Source organism: Caloenas nicobarica, chromosome 1, assembly GCF_036013445.1.
Source record: "Caloenas nicobarica isolate bCalNic1 chromosome 1, bCalNic1.hap1, whole genome shotgun sequence".
Lineage (NCBI taxonomy): Eukaryota > Metazoa > Chordata > Aves > Columbiformes > Columbidae > Caloenas > Caloenas nicobarica.
The window spans coordinates 109113433-109136976 of NC_088245.1; the positions used below are offsets into that span (position 1 = coordinate 109113433).

Genomic DNA, 23544 nt, shown 5'->3' on the forward strand with positions numbered 1-23544 from the left:
CACCCTTAAGCAGTATTTACCCTCCTTTGGGAGCTCCAGGGGGGGCACCACCTCCTCAGAGCAGAGGATCCTAGGAAGGGTGCCCGAAAAGCACCCATGGCTATCCTAGGAAGAACTGCTTTGCGTTGGGAGAGACTCCTACAAACAGACACAGTGGCACAGGGTCTGTGGGAATTGACCCCTTGGGAAAGCCTTCAGGACGATGCGGCCGGAAGGGGACACAACGAGGAGAAGATGAACAGCTCCAGCAATGATCGTCGGCTGCGGGGACGGTGGATTTTTGCACCTGCAGCCACACCTTGGTGATGCAACTCAGGACAGCATGGGCAGAGGAGCCTCTCTGCAGTGCCCTCTCCCCAGCTAATTTCCTACCCCGATTCTGTTGGTGAACCTCACTTCAGTTTGCCCCATTACTGCACCCTCGGGGTGACGTAGGCAGAATACCGAGGTACAGCTCCTCTCCCTCTACTCTCCGGGCCCACAGCAGACCCAGCCAACGGCCGCCAGCTCATCTGCGCTGCCCGCCAGCACGGCTCCCCCCCGGCGTTCGACGACACCGTCCGTCACAGCCATTTAACAGTCGAGCTTTTCTCAAAAAAAAAAAAAAAAAAAAAAATCAAAACCAAAACTCAAAACAGCAAAAACCAAACAACGAAAAACCCACAAACCTTTCCCGCCCACACAGCGATGCTTTTTTCAAGGAAAAAAAAATCCAAAACCAAACCGCAAACGCCAGTTCGGTGCCGCTGGCTGCGCTCCCCCGCAGGCACCCCCCGTTGTCCCCGGCTCGGCGGGAGCAGGTGCTCGGCGCTGCCACCGCCCCAGGCCCGGCCCCCCGCCCCCGGCGGCGGCACCTTGCGAGTCATCGCGGCCCCCCGCCCCGCTCCCCCGCCCCGGGCGGCCGTCGGGTGTCGCTTCCCATTTCACTTGGAGATATTTTCGGGTGGCGGGAGCCGCCTCGTCATTTCCGCCAGGAGAAAAAGACACCGGCGCGGGAGCCGCGGCCGCGAAGAGCCGCGGGACTTGGCAGACAGAGCCGGGCACAGCCGAGCCAGCCGCCCGCTCCGCCACCGCTCGGGAACCGACCCCTCGGCGGAGCGGGAGCCGCCACCGCTGCTGCTGCCCGTGGGTCCCCGGGGGCGGGAGGCGTCGGAGCGTGCCACCGCCTCCTCCCCCTTCCTCCTCCTCCTCCCCCTCCTCGCCGAGCCGGCAACATGAACTGAAATCCCCTGGGAGGCACAGAGGCGGCGAGCGAGCGAGCGGAGCGCAGGGAAGCAAGGATTTAGAGGCTCTCTCCTCCCGCCGCCGCTCGGGCTACGGGAAGCGCGGTCCCGCCACACGGCACAGCCTCACCCCTCTCCCGCAGAGCGGCGGCCGCCTGAGCTCCGCACCCCCGAGCTCCCCATGGCCCTCATCATGGAGCCCGTCAGTAAGTGGTCGCCGAGCCAAGTCGTCGACTGGATGAAAGGTGAGGAGCGGCGCCGGGGCTGCGCGGTGCCCCTCTCCCATCACCCCCCTCATCCCCACAGGTGCGGAGAGCTGCGCGGCTTCCCCCGCGCCGGGGTCCCGCCTCCCAGCACCGCCGGCTCCCCCCACGTTTCTGCTGGGGGTTGAGAAAGGAGGGGGGAGGCCGTCGGGGCCACGTCGCCGGCGCGAGGGAGCAGCGCGGGCGCTGGGGGTCCCGGGCTACCCCGGGGCGAGGGGCTGCGCTCCCCGCTCCGCCCCCAGGTGCAGAGTGGGGGCGGCTGGCGACCCTCGGCGGCCCATAAAGCAGCGTGGAGGAGGGGGGCGGGAGGAATGCTGTGCCCGGGGTAGACCGGGATGCTGCCGGGCGGCGGCCGCGGTGTGGCGATGGGGCTTCGCCCCCTCCCCCAGCAGCGAGGGGATGCGAGGAGCGTGGTCGGCTGCTCCCGGCAGATGCGGTGCGAAGTGACTCGCGAAATAAAAGTTTAACCCAACCTGGGGCGTTCTCCCGTGCCGGGGACATGGCTGCAACCGCGCCCCGCGGGAGGGCTGGGGGGTCGAGGGGGGCTCCGCGGGGGGCGGGGCCCGTGGGTCGGTCCGCGCTTTCGGGAGTGCTGGGGATGCCGCGACCCCCTCTCTCGCCCCCTCCGCCCACGCTGCCGTGAAACCGCCTCGCCGGGCGAAGGGCGCTCAGGCCGGCCCGAGGGCACCCACGCGTGGGCGGTGGCGATCCCCGTCCGCAGGGGCGGCATTTAAAGATCGGTGGTTTACATTAGCCTGATTTACATTAGTTCGCCGGGCTGACGTGTGCTTGTAGATGCTGCCTTGCCCCTCCCGCTCCCTCACCTGTCCTCCCCCAAAATAAAGTCTAATAAGAATAAAATTTGGACTTTGTGGAAGTGCTTTTCTGTTATTCTGCGTGTACCAACCTCAATACTGTAATTTTAAAAGGTGTGGGGTTTTTTTTGTTTATTTGCCTTTTTTTTTAATTACCTTTAACTTAGGCTGCAGCTGTGTTTTGAATAAATCACCATCTAGTATTATACATCTTTTAATAAAGATAGAATGACCGGATGGGTACAACTTTTGAACAACTGTTACATTGTGGGAGTTCTTTATAACATGCTGCGTGCTACTAATGTGACAGTTTCATCATCCTTAAAATTTCAGGCATATAGCATATGTTTTCAGTTATTCAATCCTGGCATTTATAGCTGTCGAGTTATAATTATATCCAGTAACATAGATTGTTTTGCTTTTTCTGAAGCATTTTCAATCCATAGAATAATAATAATAAAAAAGAATAATGCGATCCTTCATCTGCTAAAAAATTGTAAGTATTAATAACAAAAATTGAAGTAGTGACAGATGATCAGTATTAAAAGCAAACCCTTTTCAACCTCATAATGTTTTATTACAGCTATTTATCTTCCAACATTTCTACTTCTGAAAAAAAAATTGTGTAGGAGTTTTTTGAGATCAATGTCTGAGATGCCTCCCCCATATTTTGGGAATGCAGAAGAAATAATGATTTTGCAGATAGTGCATTTTTAAAACACTTCAAAAAGGTAATACATTAAGTACTTTTCTTAAATGACAATTGAAGTACATTGCATACTTTGCTTTTGTACTGCATCAATATAAAATCAGTTATTTAAAAACAGTAAGCTAAATGATAAGATTAAAATTGTGAGGCTGGGTAGAGGTCTGTGGTTAGAAACCTGTGACTAACACACAGAACTGTATATCAGTTTATAAAATAATTCTGTCAAGTTTACAAAAAAAACCCAACAACATTTATTGCCATCATGCCTACTTTTTGGATTATGAAGCTTGCTTTTTAGCATTTAACCTGCTTATTTTGGTGGGACTGCTCGGTTGTTTCTCTGGAGAACTTTCATTTTTTACTGAGCAAACCCATATATGTTGCTTCAAGCTTTCATTTTGAATTCTGAATTGCAGATTAGCCTTCATTTAGAGTGAGGTGCAAATAAATAAAGCACCTGCCTTTTATTAGCCCTGTTTGAAGAAAACCACCTCGAGAGCCACTATAGTTTCAGAAGTTGAGCCTGGAAATGAGCATGACCAGCAGCTATGGGCAGATATGGTCCTGTCTGATAGATCACATCTTGCAGAGTTTAGAGAAAGGATAAGGGCAAGTGGTCTTGGCCGCAGCAACTTTGTTTTTCTCACTTATCATTTGTAGCATTGCAAACATTGTTATTGAAATCAGTGTGAAAAAATGTTCTGCTGCTGCTTTAAACATATTGTCTCCAACAAATTAATTTTCTGAAAGTCTTAAAAATAGCTTGTTTGTGTTTTAAGAGGTACCCAAGACAGTTCAATGAGGAAAACATGAATGTGTCTCTGACGTGAGAACTTTGGGGTGAGTGCATTAGTGGTCTTTGCATTAGCAGCAGTCAAGTCTGGCTTGCATAAATTACATTAAACTTCAAGATTTGAGAATATTTTGCGGATTTACCGAGACTATTTTACAGATTTATAAGTGTTGAACTCAGTTTTAACCTCTTCCTTGAAGTAAGTGCCCTGCTATGTAATATACCTGCTCAGTGCAGCTCTGTAAAGAGCATTCTTCAAAATACGTTTCAATGTTCAAAGCAAAATCTTCCCTGAAAAAAAGAAAATCCTACTGTTTAATATTGTTTACAGTTATCTGAAAGTAAGGGGAAATGAAACACTTTAGATTTTATTGCTCTCAGTGTTTTTGTGGTGGTCTTGCTGGTATGACCTGAACGTTTGCAATAAAAGGCCCTGTCTGGAATTCTTTATTTAGGCAAAAGAGCCGTTACCTCTGTGGCATTTTGTTCAGGGCAGTGATAAAGCATCGGGCCTAATATTAAAAGATGTGCGAAATGAAGACAGAAAAAGTATTCCTGCTTGAAAGTGTTAGACAAAAGTGCCAAGCTCTGGAATGGATGGCTGGATAGGAGCAGGCTCAAGACCATGGGTATTCACGGAATACATACAGTCTCTCCAATATCTTCTCATTTTTTAATTCCTTGGTATACGTGGTTGGTCTATGTATCCTTTAATATCCTATGGACTCTATAATGCCGTTGGGATATAGAGTTGTACCTGGAGCTGGCTATGCCAGTAGGAGACTACCTACATTTTGACCTTTGAAAATGTGTACGATAAGAAGTTGTGGACTGAAGTACCAGCTAAAACTTTGCCAATGAAAATGAAAAAACAAGTGGAGCCTGTGTCAGCACATGAGTTTTGGTATGGTTTAAAATAAACTCACAGACAGAAGATTAATTGTCACAGAGCTGGAAAAAGAGCAGATGGATTAGCTCATCTCTCTCACAGGATGGCATATTGTATGTGGAGGATAAAATGAATATTTAAATTGATTCAAACTGTGTATTATTTTGCTTTTCATATATTTAGGACTAATTTTAAAGGCCCTGCATGGATAAGTGAGCTGGAACTATGTCAATCACCTCCTCTGCCTCCCCTTTGGAGGACATGTGTGGATCCTACTGCCGCGTTGCAAGACGATGACACGTTGCATAGGCGAGGGCCGTCAAATGTCATGGGTTTCACTGACTTGGGAAGAGAACATGTCAGATGTGTTTTAGATTTCTGAGGTGCTGAGAAAACTCAAAGATGCGCAATTACTTTCCAAACATCAGGATGTTTTTAACTGAGTCTTGTAATTTAACTTATTTTGTCTGAGGTTATTTATAATGGTTGTAGTTTGATAAGGACTTGCTGCTTTTAACAATATTCTAGTTTTAATTCAGTACCAATCTTGAATGGCAGAATCTGTTCAAAATGCAATCCACCTGGAAAAATTGATATTACATTATCTAACAAAGCTTAAATATTTATTTTTTGTTTGCTGAACGACAGCTCATAGAGCTTATACTAAGCTCATACAGCTTATACTGTTGTAATGGTAGTCATACCAAAGAAGCTGACATCTGAGGCATGGAGGTGTTCTAAAGGCTTCCAGTGCTAAGACTTTTATAAAGTCTACTTTACCAGCATTTAGAAGGATGTAGATATTTAGAGGGACTGCAGGAAGAGAAAGAGAAACACGAATTTGCTAGCAAAGCAAAAACAGAGTGCAAAAGCCCCCCTATTTGGATGACTGAATATTACGTGGATTTAAGAACTGAGTTTCTGTCTGCTCTTCACATACAGAAGTTCATGTCAATTTTCAGCAGCATGTATGTTTGCATAGATTCGTCATGGGCTGCTGACAACTGTGTTCCACTTGGTGGGACGAGAATTATGTATTATCTGTCAAGAAAATGCAAGAGTTCATGGGAATGGTCTGAAGTGAAAGACTCTAATGCTTCATAATGATTTAAAAAAAGATGTTGCCATGGGGATCCTTTAACTCATGTTCCTGCATGTGCAGAGCCCTAGAACTTCTGTGGCAACACACAGGTCTTGCTGCTGTTCCCGAACCATCAGGTAGCAACAGAGAAGATTGTGAAGGCACAAACCCTCTTGCAGTACTCGGATCTAGCGAATGGATTTAGGTCTTAAGAACAGTAAGGATGACTCTTGTGTTCAGGGTCTTTATCAGACCTACCTAATTTTTTGCCTTGGCTTTCTCTGAAGAAGACTATTGCGGACAGAGTTCAGGAGAGAGCTTTTTCTGGAGTGTAGGCTGGACTACAGTGCTACAAAGGCCTGTGAGCATCTATTTTATGGTAGAGAGGAGATGTGCTTGCACATATGTATGTGCCTCATTTTGGGCTTTCAATTTTGTCCTTTTTTTTTTTCTATGGCTTATTGAGTTAAAGGTACTTGGTTATGCTAATTCCCTTCGTATTGCTTTTGGTAGGGCCATTAACAAATGCAGCTATTAGAAATAATACAGAAAAGGCTGAGTTGTCTCATGGAAACAAAAGCTGGATATTTAAGAGTATGAAAAATACTTGGATTCTGAAACTTCAGTTCCTTATGAAGCTTGCGTAGATGACTGATGAGCTGCAGAGTAGTCATCAACTTGAATAGTCATTGCTAAGTGCCATATGTGGAATAGATCAGGTGTTTTACAATTTGTCAGCGTTAAAACTTCTTTTTTCTCCCAAGAAAAGCAAACTGAAATTTTGCAGTATCAGAGGGTACATGTACTACTCCATTAGCTTTGAAGTGATGCTGTTAAATGGAGTTATGACTTTTACTGTAATGCCTAGCAAGAAAAGCTGTAGAAAAATATCATATAGTTGGACCACAATTATGATGAACTCCTGAACTTTTTAATGTATAAATAGTTATTCCATTTGTAAGAAAGTAATTAGAATTTTAGTAAGACAAGTTGGGGGGGCTGTTTGGAGAGGAGAGTTTGTACAAAGACTGATGGTCAAGGGTCAAACTGTGCTATTCCAAACCTTAGTTTTAAGTTTTTTAAGCTTTAAACCTGTTGTGCCAGCAGCACTGGAAGATCTCTCTCTTTAGCTTGTTTATTTTTCCTGTGGATCTCTCACTTTTTGCTTGCCCTTCTGACATTAGGAGTTTTAGCAGTATCAGCGGCCACCACATCAGTCACGGTGATGTGTTTTAGAGCATCTTGGTTTGTGATTAGAAAACCTCTCCTGCCATTTTTTATCAGCAGAAAATGAAACTGCAATTGCAACTGGGATGTGTCAAAGCCTAACAGCCCTGGTGTTGCCATAGCAAAGGCAATGTTACATAAGCAGCCACTCTGCAAATAATTCGTGCAGCCAAATTTCAAGCATAGCATGAGAATTCATTTCTAAATTAATGATCTTTTCGGGAGGGAGCCTTCCTAGATGAGATGATCTCACTTGCTAAGGAAATTAATGTGCTAGTTGTGAAGATCTTTTAATACTGCCCATTTACACCTTTATTTTGTTTGAACATATTGTTCTGTTTCTGAAACATCTGTTAGTTTAAATATGGCCTCACAATATGTTTTCTCAAGTGGTTTTAAGCAACAGTTCAGCAAAGCTCTATATTCTGATCTTATTCAGATTTATTTGCACACTGCAATATTAAGCCAAGCAATTTACAAATGCCTTTTCTGGTTAATGGGTGTCAAGAATTTTGCAAGGCAGTGATGTAAACCAGATCACTTTTCAGATGAAAGTTTTGAAATATATACAGATGTATTTTTAGAATCTTTGGAAGTAGTTATCTAATAGTGGTCTGACAATAGTAAAACCGGCAGTTTTATCTTGTAAAACCCAAATTGGCAAATGGTCTAGCCTTTCTGTCTTGTCCTCAGAAGCGTAGATAACCATTTTATCTCAGTAGAGTTACTGTAGCATTTGATTGTACTGTGTTTCTCAGAGTCAAGTAGTAATATTTGTTACTGATTTCCAGATAAATAGGGAAAAGCTGTTTCCTGAGAAAATTCTTCATGCAAGCCTTGCTATCAAAGGTATGCAACCAGGAGAAAGAAAAAGCTTGTTCCTCAGGCTCCCTTGCTGTGTAGGTGCGTTTTCTTTTTTGTTGTTTTCTTTTTTTTTTTCCATGAAGTTACAGTTTCCTCATCAAACCATAACATAGCTAAATAAATGATCACCTGTAGCAAGCATTTGCCTTTAGCAAGATAACTTAACTTTAGATTTCCAGATCCAAATAAAACAAAACTGTGCTATTATCACACTGCTTAAATAATTTACTTAATGAAACCTTTAAACCTTCAGTTTAGAAGCTGAATACTTATCAAGATAAATGCTGTAGGATAAGGGTTCCCAAATACCTTACTAAAAAAAGAGTGCAATTGTGGAAGGGCTGTGTCGTGAAACTGTGAAATCTTATACTCTCTTCACTCATCTCTTCTAGTTTTTCAAATGCATCCATTTTTTCTAAAATGGTGAAATAAGGAGGTGGAGATGAGTTGTATTTTGCAAGAAGAAAAAAAAATGAGGGCCCTGTATTTGGCCCATGTTATAGTCAAAATGCAGAGGAAAGCAACTACCACGTGAACCTATTTGCAGCACAGTGCAGGGAATTTAATTTCTTCTTGTGGGACAGCTGGACTTAGCAGGACATTTGCTCTTGAATTTAAAATAGCTGACTGTCCAAGAGCAATCATCTGCTGCTCCTGATAATGCTCCTCTCCTGCAATTGAAGGGTGAAGGGGTGGAAGACACAGGCCCATTGCTCTAGTGCACCCAAGATCTGGAACGCTAGCTGAGCATCTGCTCATACATACATTTTGCCCTCACCGTATATGAGGGTTAGCAGATGTCTGGTAGATGAAACCAATTTTCCCTTGAGGTTTCCAGTGTAGGCATTTCTCTTACTCAAAGGTAATTTAGTGCTGTATGTATCAAGACATCTGAAAGCACTGGAGGCTTGAAAATCTAGCCCTTTTTGTTCTTCTTCTCTGCCAAATAATATTATCTTTGAGAAAATAGCCGTGAGTGTGATCTTGCAGGGTTCTCAGCATTTCCAGTTTAAGTAGAAATTTGGGGCACTTAGTACCTCAGATGAGGTGCCTAGAACAGTAATTTCCAAGTGTTTGGCCTTGCGTGATTAACATCTGCTACAGTGCCATATGGTGGAGATTTCCAAGTAAACTGTTAATTAATATATGAGTGTACCAGAGTAAGCTGTAATTAAACTATATTCAGCTGAAGTGTATTATTTTAACACAGTGGGATGCAAAGTGCTGTACTTTTGTATTATACCTTTTCTGTTGTGTGAAAAAGAGGGCAAAAATTTGATGAGAATTAGTTGAGCCTTTACATTAAAGGTTCAAGTAACTTTTTTTTAAATAAATAGTTTAAGACTCACATCAGCATCAAACATCCATTGATTTAAGCGGCACAGGTTCTTTACTTGGTAATGCTGAATTTTGCTTTGTGGATGCTGTGGAGACTCCTCTGCTAGGATTTTGCTGATGTCTACTGTGGGTTTTCAGTGGATGTCCAGCTGAGCTGTGCAAGCTTAGAAGCCATTTGTAACTTCCTGTATTGCTCATAGGGCCATGTTTGCGCTGCTTGGCTTAGTACCGCTGGTGGAACAAAATCTTCGTGTGCAAGCTGGCCAAAATGGTCTGGAGTAATGTCGAGGTGGGAGCTAAGGGTGTGCATGAGCTAGAGTAATGCTGGGATCTCCTCCTTGGTGCTCTTCTATTTGTCAGGATGGACATACCCATGGATACCGCTGAGCAGCTGGCTGTGTCACCTCTAAGTGGCACTTGCCTCCCACAGAGGATGATCATTGGCTGTGTAGAAGTTTATAATATTACTGTTTTTGTTAAAGTGTAGAATTTATTTTTAGTTTGGTCAGATACACCAGTCACCAATAGCCGCAGCTATAAATGACCTATTTTAAAATAGATTCTTCCTCTCTGGCCTGCCTCCTCCTCTCTCTCCCTTCTCTCCTGATAATCTTTACGTCAATAAGAAGGTGAAGAAAGCCTTCCTCTGCATAATGAGGCCAGGTAAATATAGGTGGGACATTCTGGTGTTGTCTGAGTAGTTCACTAGATGGCATTCTTCCCTCTGAGTCAACAATGAAGCCCTTCATGGGAGTGACAAGAGCCCTTAGTGTTTTTAGTAAGATGTCAACCTGAAATTGTGACCGGGTGTGGTTGCTGAAGGCTCACTGGCATTCTTCATAATAATGGGAGAGTTAGCTCTAGCTCCCCGATTAAATTCCAAATTAATAATTAAAATCTTTGTAATCAAATACCCCTCATTAATATCCATGACTGACGTGCCTTCCTTTCTTTAACTGGTTTGTAGTTTTGTTGGTTGCCTTCACATGGTGAATATTTTAATTTGCATGGTGCAGTGCCGTTCTTGTCCTTATTTTGTTTCAGATTTTTAAGAAATAGTGGTGGAGGGACCTGTTAAATGCAAAGGAAAAGTTGCTCTCTGAAAAAATAACATGTTGTGTACAGTCAACTATTCTGAATCGACACTTGTCCTGCTTTCTGTACACCTTTTAAACACCAAGCAAACAACAATTTTCTTCTTTATTATTCCAGTTGAAGTGTGACTGAAATATGGGGTGGAATATCCAAAAAGTACCTTCTTGAGTGTTCAGTGTTGGTTGACTTCTGGCTGGTTTGTTTATTGTTGCTTTATTGTCATGGAGAGAACTGTGTGCCCTTCAACTCCATTTCTCTTAAGAGGTCAAGCATGGCTCTTTTTGGCAGACTTTATTTTATTAGAGCTAATGTTAAAAAAAATTTTGAATCTGTTAGTGTGGTTTTAGTTTTATAGTCTGATTCTACTTATTTCCAAAACTTTCTGTAAGTGCATGGTGATGAAGTGGTCATTACTGCTTTTCACAGAGGTGCTTATTGCCCTTTTAAAATACTGCAGTCTTCAAATATTTTCAAATAAAACTAAATAGATGTTAGTTTTACCTGAAGTGTGGATGCTTATTGGTTTTTAAATTTTTCATTATGTTTTTTAGTATAGTCTTGAGTGTTGTGCCCCACAAGTCCTCCTGAAGATACCTGTGATTGGTAATTTTGCTGTTGGGTACTGGACTTCAAAATCGAATGTAGTATTCATTACTTTAGCTGTTATTTCACTGTATGTTTTAAACCATATGGATCTTAGCTGTTTAATGCAGTCTGTGTTCAAAAACCCATTTCTGGAGCCCCGATAACTGATTCTAAGGGCACAGTGTAGTGTGAATAATTTGTCATGCTCTACGTGTGGATTTGAGAGAGAGGTTCAGCCTGGAAGCATAATCCTTGTACATAAAGAATTTCCATATAAGTGTCAATCTTAACATTTGGAGGAAGGAGGACAGTTTATCATTAGAAAAATAAGAAAGTTGGTTATATGACAGGACTGGACTCCCTGAGAGCAAATAAACTAATTTTTTTAAAAGGACTGGATACTTCGTAGCCTTCAAAGGATTGTTTTAAATGTCTGCTTTAGCAAATTGCATTACTGGCATAGCATTGAAATGACTGAATGGGTTGTGATGAAGCTACCACTAGTGACTACAGAAAGTCAAATGGTACATATGTAATCGTGAAAGTGAAACTTCTGTATTCCTAAAATTAGTATGTTTTCTTCTACTTTAAAATGAAGGATTTGGTGTTCCTGCTAGCTACCTTGGTTTGAATAAGGCAGCTGAAGAGTCATGGCAAAGCTAATGAAGGAGTGCTAGCCATCTATCTGATGGAAATGTCAGCATTTGAAAAGGGCCTTGCCAGTGTACCAGCCCAAGGTCTTGGGAAAAACAAAACACTTTTCTATGCGAATATATCCCATGGTACTATTTAGCATTCACTAGATGAATAAAAGATTAAATTTGTTGCAGAAGGCTAAAGGTAATTTCTTCTTTTCAGTTTTTGGTTACTAGAAGTTTACTAAGGTAGTTTACAAGGAGATCACTGGTTCTGTCTTGGTCAATAAAACCCTTTTCTATTACTTATTTGGCCATCATCTAGTTTCTGTCTTCCATCCGAACTGTTGTCCCTCAGCTCGCTACAAGCCACGCTGAACTATTCAATTATGAACTGGAGGTAACTAATGCTAATGAGATATGAATGAGTAAACCTGAACAGACTGGACAGTTAGTGACTGCCTCTGGTGTTGTTATGAGATCACAGGGTTTTGCACGTCTTCCTGAGATGATCCTTTCCAAAGTGGGTTGCAATGGGGTGCTGTAGGTGGCTGCCTGGGCATCCAAATACCAGGGACCGAGAAACAGGGGCTTGAATTTGCAGGATACCCCGTTCTGCATGTTTTTCACCTCTGCAGATCTGTGCAAACTCCTGTTTAGGGGAATGAGTGCTGTCTGTGTAATAGAATAACTCAAAAGATAACTTTGATATGTGATGCCTTCCTTCAAAAAAACCTGAAAATTAGGCAAAAATTTGTTTTGTAGCTGAAAAGAAGGTAAAGCCGAATAAAAGCTTTGCTGCCTAGTCCCCTAGTTAAAAAAAAAAAAAAAAAAAAGAGAGAGATCCTTATTTTAGAATATGTTTGGTTTTCAGTTGATAATATATTGCAGGCTGTGGTGAGAATTGTGACATTTTAGATCCAAAGGAAAAATTAACATGCTCATAACTCTTCAGTTGCATATATATGAAATTAATTCAACTAACAGGCAGAATTAAATAACATCTAGGAATTGTAATGTTGTCATTTCATTAGGTTTTCTCAGTTTGTATGTGTTCAGTAATGTGGTCTACCTCTTACAAGGTAATTGACTTGTATTTATCCTAGGAATTAAAACTTAAAATTTTAAGCCTATACTGTCTCCTTTAGTGCTTTCACATACTGTAACGAGTTTCCTGCAGAAAACTGTTTTGGTAAATCTTACTAAATCGAAATTCACCTGAAGAAAGAATTAAAATGAGACCTCTGAAGGAAAAGATTGATGTGTGTTGGGATTTAGTTTCAATCAATGATAAAATTGTTTCTAAAATTATAGATCTATCTAATTTACTTTTCTTTTGATAGAACCTTTGAAAGTGTTATGGCAGTTCACAAAGCTGTATCTCAAAGTTTTTGAGTTCAAAGCATCTCAGTAATGTCAAATGTTATGACTGTACTCCCTAGAAAAAAATGGCTTCCAGATTATAGTAATTTAAAAATGAGCAAATAGATAGCAATAGCTCTTTAGTGACATGATCAGGTATTTTAATCTCAAGAGATCATTTGTTTTTGTTTACTGCTTAGTATTTTAGGATTTTTGTGCCACTGTGGAACAGCACTAAATAGCAAATTTTAAATAGTTTAATGGTAAACATCAGCCATCAGTGTTGAGAAAAATAAATCCATGTAGCTCCTCCAGAAGAATGCACCCTTCTTGCATGTAATCAAGCACCATAAGAACAATTGACCTGAATGAACTTTGGATCAGTTCTTAAATGTGCTCCCTTTAAATTTATTAGCATATGACAGATGGGACATAAACTAGCTAGGAGTTCAGAAAGGTCAAATAAGGCTAGCTATAAAGAGTTGTCTGCCTGTGGTTTGTGTGTGTGTGTTTGTTTTTCTGGGTTTTTTTCTCCCGTTTTCCCCCTTCCCTTAATGACTTTTTGCTGTGGCATATGTGACTTTATTTAAGTTTGCTCCATGCACTCTAATCCAATTGCTGTGTTTAGTCAAATGAATGTTTTTGGTTTGTTTTGAATTTTAGCTTTTTTTTAGCATTAAACGTGCATATTTAATTAGGATATGTTATTAAAGATTAGATTCTTACAATAGGATGTGTGCCAGCTCTTGAAATGAAGTCATGCTTGTCAGGAGACAGTAAATAATAAGCTTAGTAAGGTTTAAAAGACGTGTCTTGCAAAACATTAGCCCCTGTAATGAGTGCAAAGTGGCAACAGTGCATATCTATCAATTGTTTTTCTCCAGTGGATCTGTTTGAATACAAGTTTTCTTAATTTGAATTAAATTTTCTTTTGCAAGTTTAATGAAACAAGCAAGAAGGGATGTTTGTCTTTTGAGAAACCACAGTTTCCCATCCCAGAACAATGACTTGTTTTGAACTGAAGGAGAACAATCCGACATTCATACAATATCTTGTAATCTCTGTTCCCAAAACCACGTTAAAAATAAAAAACTGCTGTCCAGTGAAAATCCCCATTTAGCTGCAAGGCGGAATCTTGGGTTCCCAGCTTTGCTTTCATAAATGTCTATATTTTGTTCTTCATTTTATCCAGAATCTTTTATTACTCCTGGGAACAAGGGCTTGTAGCATAGGGTCTCCTGTACTCTTAAATACCGTGAGCATCCTGGCTGGTGTGTGTGTGCGTGTGGCTGGTGTGCCCAGGGTGGCGTTGGCAAGAACAAGACTTTGAGACAAGGATGCGTCTGTCTCCATCCTAATTTGATCAGACAAAACTGTCTGCAATCATGCCCTGGAAGATTAAGAGCAGCTTTTGATGACTGTGGTCTTAAATTCAGGCATCTAATTTCTGTCTCTAAGTGCATGAGTCTCTCTGTGGGCCTGGGCAGAATAGCTCTTCTGCTAATAATCTTTGCAGTAGGTTTTCCATTGATGTTTCTGATGTGTCCCCTGGCCCCTGTGGCACAAGGAGGAGCTGGTGTAGCCCTTTTTCAGGGTGTACCTCTATCCTGAAGCAAGAGAGGAAGTGAGAACAGTATGTTGCGATACAAATGTATGATGTGGAAAGCAGACTGATTTAAGTGGAGAGCAGAAAAAAAGGCATACTATGCATATACACATATTCTCAGCCACTTTTGTTTTATGTTATTTTATTTTTCATTTTTTAAGTGATATTCATAACATTTTTGAAATTGTATGTATAAAATAAGTGCTTAACTCAGGCCCCACGTGCTATGGGATATAACCATGGGAAAGAGGAATTGCCTTTGCAAATGAGCAAATATTTCACATAGACTAATAAAAGGAAAACAAAACCAAAGAAGTAATGAAGAAACTTCTGCTTCTTCAGTAATACGGGGATGCCAGTAACCAAAACCCATAGTTTCTGATGCTGGAACTAATTAGCTATTATGCAAAGTAAAAGCATATCGCTATGGGTACCGTGCTGCTAGAAGCACAGTTTTTTGCTAAAACATTAAATTTCTGTACTTAGTAGTGGAAGACCTTAAAAATGCTACATTTAATTTTGTAAGAAACTATTATCCCACATGTATGAAAAAAATTACAGAAAATGGTTCTTTATACTGCTGATTTTTATTTTCCCATGTGTTGCTGGACCCTCTATATTGCTCACATTACTGGGAAGTTACCAGTATTTCAGCAGCAGGTGAAGAGGCTGCTCATCACCTGTTCTATCCCAAGTCCTCTGGTTCTTCCTCATTACAGTGGAGGAACAAGGTTTAAATGCCTTGTCTCATCTTTACTGTAAGTGTACTGAAGCATTTCTAACAGACTGGCTGCTCTTTTTTAATGAAAGAAATTTGTCTTGTAACAGCTTTATATGCCCAGCTAATTAAAACTGCTCCATTATATTACTCTCCATATATCCTGTTTGGTAGGCAGAAATTGTTTGCTGTTTGACAGATTCATTTCTTGCCGATGTTGGTTTTGTAGGACACTGCTGTCTTGGGCTTGTATAACGTAGAAATAATAAGGCATTAAGGCATTTTATATATTTGAAAATACAAAGATTTGTTAATCATTAACACAGAAAACATTTTCAGTCTTGTTTAGCATCATAAGGTACAGTTTGTTCTGTGTGTGTAAATGCCTCAGCTTTATGGCAAGACTTAAGTTGAGGGACATTTGGTTTGATACATGAAACTTAGGAATGTGTTTTAATAAAGAAACCATTACAAGACATGGTATGCCTTTGCTAGCAACCTTTTTAGAAGCTGTTAGGCATGAAAAATGCCCTTAGTGAAGAGGCAGGTTTGTCTGCACTTTTGTAGGCACTCAGTGTTGGTTGATGCCCTTCAGTTTATTTGAAGCCTTGTGTGTTTTTCCAGTAGCCTTCTCATTGCAGTGCTTTGATTTCTTCCACACAGATCTGAGTGTGCACAGGTGGGACTTGAAGCCTGCCATGCCACCTGTCACTTGTGATTTGAGACCTGGAGGTCTGAGGGCCTTCACTCAGCTGGGAAGCTAAATTGACTGTTGAGATTGATTCACCTTCTAAGCAAATCATGTCCACCCTGCATTTCCTCCTGTCTTTTTCCCATGCCAAAAACTGTGAGGTGGACTGAGAATTAACAACCCCATTAACTTTTGTCCCAGCTGTCAAACAGTCCCTGGACAAATTCTTTGGTGGTCATGTTTGTGTTGATTCTGTAGCACACTGAAAAGGGAAAAATTCATTATTAGAGGCTTAAAATTTCACAGATGAGGTTTCTGTTCAATATATTGTTGATGAGCCTGTTGACCGAACAAGTTGGGTTCTTTTTGCAACTACAAGAGTGCTAAAAACGAAGACCAACCAACCCCACCTCTGCAAAAGGCGAGTCATGCACCCAAGGACATTGTTGCCTGAATGGCACAACAGAAAAGGTGAATTATTGTGTAGGTTATTTGGAGGGAGAGATCTGATAACCAAATGATAATTGTGCACGCTTCAGTAGAAGCAGTAGAAGCCATCACTATTTGCCATCTGGTTCACCATTATTCTGACTGAATGCAGGAAAGGAGAGAGCGTTAGTAATTTGTAACCCAGTATTAGGGGAAGGGCTTGGTGACAGAAACCAACCGGATGGGTGCCTCTTTTCTTAGGCTCTGTAAATGCAGACCCTGTATAACCTAGTTTGTCATACATGAAAAGAGAGAGGCAATGTATGAATAGAAGGAGAAAGAAGAGTACTGCAAGCTTTTTGTTTCATATAGATTATCCGATAGGCCTGTATCTAGTGGAGTGCCTTAAGGGTCAGTACTGGGACCAGTATTATTCAATATATTCATCAATTACTTGGATGAGGGAATAGAGTGCACTATCAGCAAGTTTGCTGATGACACCAAGCTGGGAGGAGTGGCTGACACGCCAGAAGGCTGTGGTGCCATCCAGCGAGATCTGGACAGGCTGGAGAGTTGGGTGGGGAAAAATTTAATGAAATATAACAAGGGCAAGTGTAGAGTCTTGCATCTAGGCAGGAACAACCCCAGGTTCCAGTATAGGTTGGAGAATGACCTATTAGAGAGCAGCATAGGGGAAAGGGACGTGGGGGTCCTGTTGGACAGCAGGATGACCATGAGCCAGCACTGTGCCCTTGTGGCCAAGAAGGCCAATGGCATCCTGGGGCATATTAGAAGCGGGGTGGTTAGTAGATCGAGAGAGGTTCTCCTCCCCCTCTACTCTGCCGTGGTGAGACCGCATCTGGAATATTGTGTCCAGTTCTGGGCCCATCAGTTCAAGAAGGACAGGGAACTGCTGGAGAGAGTCCAGAGCAGAGCCATGAAGATGATTAAGGGAGTGGAGCATCTCCCTTATGAGGAAAGGCTGAGGGAGCTGGGTCTCTTTAGCTTGGAGGAGACTGAGGGGTGACCTCATCAATGTTTATAAATATGTAAAGAGTGAGTGTCAGGAGGATGGAGCCAGGCTCTTCTTGGTGACAACCAATGATAGGACAAGGGGTAATGGGTGCAAACTGGAACACGAGAGGTTCCACTTAAATATGAGAAGAAACTTCTTCTCAGTGAGGGTAACAGAACACTGGAACAGGCTGCCCAGGGAGGTTGTGGATTCTCCTTCTCTGGAGACATTCAAAACCCGCCTGGACGCCTTCCTGTGTAACCTCACCTGGGTGTTCCTGCTCTGGCAGGGGGATTGGACTAGATGATCTTTTGAGGTCCCTTCCAATCCCTGACATTCTGTGATTCTGTGATGAAATTCTTTTGAGTTATAGGAAACTCTTTGGTGTAAAATTCCTGCCTGCTATGACCGGTAGGTCTGCTTTGATCTTGCTCAATGCTTATCACTGTTACAATGATAAGTGCAACAGTACAAAACAAATTTTGTGTGTGCGCGCTGATGAAAAACAAACAAATACACCATCAAAATCTATTTCAGAAGCTCCTTGAAGCTGTATGAGAAATATTAGAGCTTTGACAAAGTATTGATACATGGTATTGCTGTGGGTATTGGCTGGATCTGCATCCCATTTATTATGAGTGCAGGAGGGACTTCAGTACACATTGCTCAGTAAGTTGCCAATTATGAGTGAGATCATAACAGGACTTTAAAGATTTTTTAAAGTGCTCTGCAGATAAGATTAAGAGATCATCTGGTGAGTCTGTATAGTATGCTTGTGTGTTAGAACAAGTTCAAAATATCAGCTTGGGTTCTGAATGAGAACTCTTGTTAATGATGTCACAGTAAATGTTTACATTCTTTTAAGCTCTAGCTTTTATTTGTGCCAGTATTTGTGATGGCTTTTAAAGGAATCTTTTTGAAGGTATTTATGGACTTTCTCAAGGAAAGTTTGAAATGACATCATCTTACAGTTTGAGACTAAGCCTTTTTTGTTGTTGAGTTTGCATAAAAGAATTGGTGATATTAAAATGTCAAGACTAATAGGAAAAGAAGCCAACCCATTGTAATACAAAAAAATATAGAAACATGAAGTAACTAATGCAATGTGTCTTGAATGAACTATACACCATTTTTGTATTGTTACTTCATAGTGGTAACATATGAAAGATGCATTTACCATGCCCCAAGGCAGATCACAAGCAAGAGCAGGTGGAGACGCTTTTATACTTTTGGTAGAGGGGCGAAAAGAGAGTCTTCTCTGGCTCTCGCTTTGGCCCACATTTGTGCCCTTACTGGTGCGGGCGCTGAGCTCCTCCTGATGTGCCAGCACGGTCAGCCTGTGTGCAGGGGGTCACTGCCAGCTGGTGCAGAGCTGCTGGCTGACCAGGGCGAGGGGCATCTCTTGTCATAGCCCCGTGCGGGTGGGAGAGACATCTCTTACCAGTGCCCTGTGCTGGCAGGGGGGACATCTCTTACCATAGCCCCGTACCTCCCTACAGCATTCATGGATTATTAATGTGCTCACCGGGGGGTGAAATTACCTGGCATGTGAGACAGGCCTGCATGCAAAGAAAGTGCCCAGTAAACTCTCGTGGTTAGTAAAGAAGCTTTTTTCATGTTGATTAATCTGTAGGAGGCAAGGGGGTTTAATATTTATGTTTTTAATTAGAGTTAGGTTTCTGAAATTGGTGGCTGCCCTTGTACTGACGTGTGTAGAGTGTGTAGCAGAGGGAAATCAGAAAGCTTTCTTAGACAGTAGGCGTGACCTGAGACACCTGGGAAGTCCTCTAAGAAAGTCCTATAAAGAATAACTCTGTTTAACCAGCGCTTAAGCTACCAGGTCTGCGATGTTCTGACTCAAGCAAAACACAAAAGTCAAGTTTATTCATCACTCCACAGTGTGGTGAGAAGCTTTGTAACAATTGACATTTTTGTCATGTTTTGAACACTAATTAGCACTTCAGATTAGCTGTTAAAGGACATGAAACTTTAATCACCATGTCTTTTCTTTTTAGCAGTAGTCACTAGTGCAATGCTCTTTTTTTAAAAAAAAGTTATTAAGTGAAAAACTTTAACAATTTTACTTGGGATGCAGCAGTTTCAAAAGTTGAGATTACTGGCCTAAATGAACTACATAACTAGATTTTCTTCTCCCTGAAGTAGTGTTTTTAAACTCCTGAAATATTAAAATACTAATAAAATAATTCTGAATGCCTTGCAGAAGCCTAGAAGATCCTCTTTTACTGCCTCTAAGTGTTTGGGCATTTTTAGGATTTGGTGCAAAGGTGAACACTTCTACTCATGACTGAAACTAATGATTTCTCATCTTCTAAAGTTGTGCTATTTAACGAAATATTATAAGCGTGTTACAACATTGATTCTGCAACAGTGACACTGTTGGGGTTTTTTTTCTCAGTACCAGCTAGCTCTTTAAAAACCTGTTTGGAATACACTTCAGACTAACTTTAAAAAGGAGCTCTGTCAATTATAAATTAAAGGAAAATTTATAAGCCTCAGAAATCTTGAAAATGCTGAAGCACAGTCTTTTATTATGTTTTCAGCCTGATATTCAAAAGGTTCTGAATAACAGTGAAATAAACCAGCTAATTCTTCAGGGATCCATCATTTAGGACCTTTTTCTTGAATTGAGATCAGTTTGTCTGCTCAAAATTGGCATTTAATCAAAATAATTTTTGTGTAGCTGTTTGTATTCTAAAAATACAGAATGTGTGAAAGATTAAAAGCTAACATTCATTTTTAGTAATATATTCTGGGGAACTCTGAAGGGAATGCCATGGAAAATATCAGTGAAAGTTTGCTAATCAACCTCTGTCCTTCCCTTTGCTATTCTAAGTGGCCAAGACCTGGCTCAAGCCATGGTGGGAGATGATTTCACAATGAATTTGTGCTGTGTGGATTTCTGCCAGCTTTGTTAATCGTGAGCATGGGGGTGGCTCTGTACGCGCAGTGATGCCCTGGCGGTGGGTGGGGAGGCGGCACATGGCATCCCACCCCGTGGGGAGGGGGAAGCAGCCTGAAACGTTGAGCAGAAGAGAGAAGATGGGGGCTGTGGCTTCTTGCAGCTTCTCTCCCAGCCTTGTGGGGAGTGGGTGGTTGGCTGGCTGACTGCCTGCTTGAGGAAGCTCTGAGCAGAGGTCAGACAGATTTTGGGTAGGGATGCGGGGTGGTCACACCGGAGTCTTCCCCGGCTGGAATGAACATGGTTGGGGACCCAAAGCACCTCTGCTGCAAGGCAGGGGTGGGGGAGGAATAGCAGTGGGTTTGTGTGTGGGAATTAGGGATGAGAGAAAGGTGACTGTTGTGGCTGTTGTTCCTGCTTGCGCAGATGAGTTGTGACTGGGCTGAGACACACTATTTTCATTCCGCATGCACTGCTGGGGAAAGACAGTGGAGAGCAGGCGATGACTGCTGCAGTTGAAGGAAGAACTGAGGTGCAGGAAAAGAGATTTTTTTTGTTTCCTGTAAATGCTGAATGGTAAAGTTTTCTTTCAGATGTAACTGTGAAAATTTGACCCAAGAAAACAATACCTTGTTAGGTTTTTCCTGCATGCCACTGGGGTAAATTTTCCTATTGGCATTTAGAGGTTACTGAGTGATGAGGATTGGGTTTGCAGAAGAAAATCTTCTCCTTCTCTCTGGAGCTTAACTTCTTTCCTACAGCAAGGGGAAAAAACCACTTCTCTGAAGGCCTGGCTGAAGTGTAACCTTATAGAATCATAGAATGGCTTGGGTTGGAAGGGATCTTAAAGATGACCTAGTTCCAACCCCCTCTGCCATGAATGGGGACACTTTCAACTAGACCAGGTTGCTCAAAGCTTTGAACACTTCCAGGGATCGGTCATCCACAACTTCTCTGGGCATCCCGTTCCAGTGCCTTGTCATGCTCATGGTGAAGAATGTCTCCCTCATATCTAATCTAAATCAACCTCCTTTCAGTTTAAAGCAATAACCCCTTGCCCTGTCACTACACCCCCTTGTAAACAGTCCCTCTTGAGCTTTCTTGTAGGTCCCCTTTAGGTACTGGAAGGCTGCTATAACCTTGGTGGTAAGCAGTGGGAAAGGTGACATTGAAGAGTAAGATGCAAATTTTAAAAGTTCAGTTAGTACTAGAACTAAATACATTTTTGTGGGCTTGACAATACAGAAAATATTTCTTTAAAAAAGGGAGGAAGGATTCTACATACTTTACAGCTGGTAGAATCCTAAAAATATGTTTATCCTTGGCAAAGTATCTTAAGGTCTCAGAAACCGTAAGATGTTACAAGCACCTCCCAAAGAGTCATCTAGGACCCTGCCTCTTGAGATTTCAGTTCAACGTTTGAGCTTCTTCATGTGAGCAGTGTGTTAGGTTTGAGATTCTACACAGAGATTAACTCCTTCAAATTTAATTAACAGCTATCGCATGTTCAAAACACTGATTTATTGATTTTTTTTTTTCCCCCTAATACATAACATGGAAAAATCTTGAAGACCAAATGCAGAAAAAATGGGAATCAAGTTATTTTACTAGTATTAAAGCATTTCTGGATAAAAACCAAAAAGGAAGAAGTCGGTTTGCCTTATGGTTCTATAAAACTGTATTAAAATTAATTTTGGAACATATTACATATATTAACACTGGCTAATAATGTGTGTTGAATGGGAAAGCTTTTTTTTTTTAATATCTCCAAATGCTGATGCTTTTGATATTTTCATAATAGTCTAAGGTAGTGACATTAATTTCTGAGACACTGTAAAGGACATACTTAGGTCTGATGTTTATACCTTCCGTAATTTCAATTAAATTATTTAGTCTCTGCCTGCTAACAGCTGAAAGGACATGAGTAACTCTGCAACTTTCTGCTAGGACTAAAGTTTCATCACCTAACAAGATGCACTAGCTCACACTTACACAAAGCACTAGTGTGATCTGCTCTAGTTTTGGTAGGACTGTTCACAGGCTTGAAGTTAAATCTTGGATGGTCTCAGGAATGAGGCCCATATTTGAGAACTACAGTGTACCTGAGGTGCATATACCTTGGCAACCTTACTCTGGGGATTTTCTGATGTTGACCCTTTTTATTTCTGCAGCATTAATGTTGCATTCATGCTAGCATCTAGCATTCTATTTGCATGCAGTTACTCCTTAGTTCCTTTAGTGAGGGTGGTGTGGTTTTGGGTTGCCAATAACTGTGAAAATAATATAATAATGAATAATCCTGCAAAAGCACTTGTGTACTGACACTCTTGTTCTGTTTTTTTCTGAGATGAAAGGTTTCTTTTTCTGGGCAGCTAAAAAGGAGTTGTTGTTTTTTATGTCCGTACCCTCAGAAACTTTTTCTAGTTCTCCTCCAAGGTATTTTTGAAACATTACTTTCTCTTTGCTTTTGTTTAATTACTTTTAATTTTTTTAAAACCTTTGGACATTCACGGGGCATTTTTTTTCCTCCAGATGGGAACAGGCCCTCTTGAGGTGATTTAGAAAGTACTGTTGCTACCAACTGTCTTAGCTATAAATTTAACTTTGCTATTTACTTAGTAAAATTCTTTCAAAACTCAAAAATGTTAGGATCTAAGGTTTTAAGTTGGGCCGTGAAAGCATCTAATCCTCTGCGTCCAAATTAGTCTTCCTCATCCTATGTTCTGAAAGGAGGAGAGAGACGTTTTGGGATGGAGTTCAATAGCATCAGGCCAAACATTGGAAGATTGTTTGCACAGCTGTGTCTAAGCAGTGACCAAACTGTTAAACAACCTTGTGGGGGGAAAATGAATAGAAACTCCTGTTGGCCAGGGGACTGAGTTTCCTGGACAGTGCTCAGGATGTTATGAAGTCATTGTACATGCTGGGTCAAGGCTTTTACCCATATTTTCCTCTTGCATTCGGGAATAATTCATGCTTTGCTTTTTCATAACAATATAATTGGCTTAAAGCATCTGAACAAAAATCTGTGTTGACGAATGATGCACTGTAGCGTATTTACCTATAACTTCAATCAAGGAACCTTTCCCTGCCAGTGAACTGATACACTGATGTGAGAGGAGACAGTGCCTGTATATCTGTCTTGCTTCCTTGCAAATTGTAGATTATGAAACTGGACTACTGTGCAATAATTTAATCAGTGGCATCAGTAGAGCATTAAGCTCCATTAAATGTTGGGTCACCATCAATGTCAGATGAGTATTAAATTGTGGCCTGCAACTTAGCA

The 23544-nt window shown here is 41.6% G+C and overlaps 1 protein-coding gene across 4 annotated transcripts in view; it reads left to right on the forward strand.

Moving 5' to 3' along the window:
• The first annotated feature begins 1244 nt into the window (after nt 1–1244).
• CNKSR2 (connector enhancer of kinase suppressor of Ras 2) overlaps nt 1245–23544 on the forward strand; it is a 216759-nt gene continuing 194459 nt past the window's right edge. For 3 of the 4 annotated variants that reach the window (XM_065634123.1, XM_065634096.1, XM_065634113.1), the window contains exon 1: nt 1323–1468. In XM_065634123.1, the coding sequence (XP_065490195.1) occupies nt 1405–1468 (64 nt within the window). In that variant the 5' untranslated portion in view covers nt 1323–1404. Of the gene's footprint in view, nt 1469–23544 lie in introns of all 4 variants that reach the window. The other variant, XM_065634105.1, reaches the window with a different exon arrangement.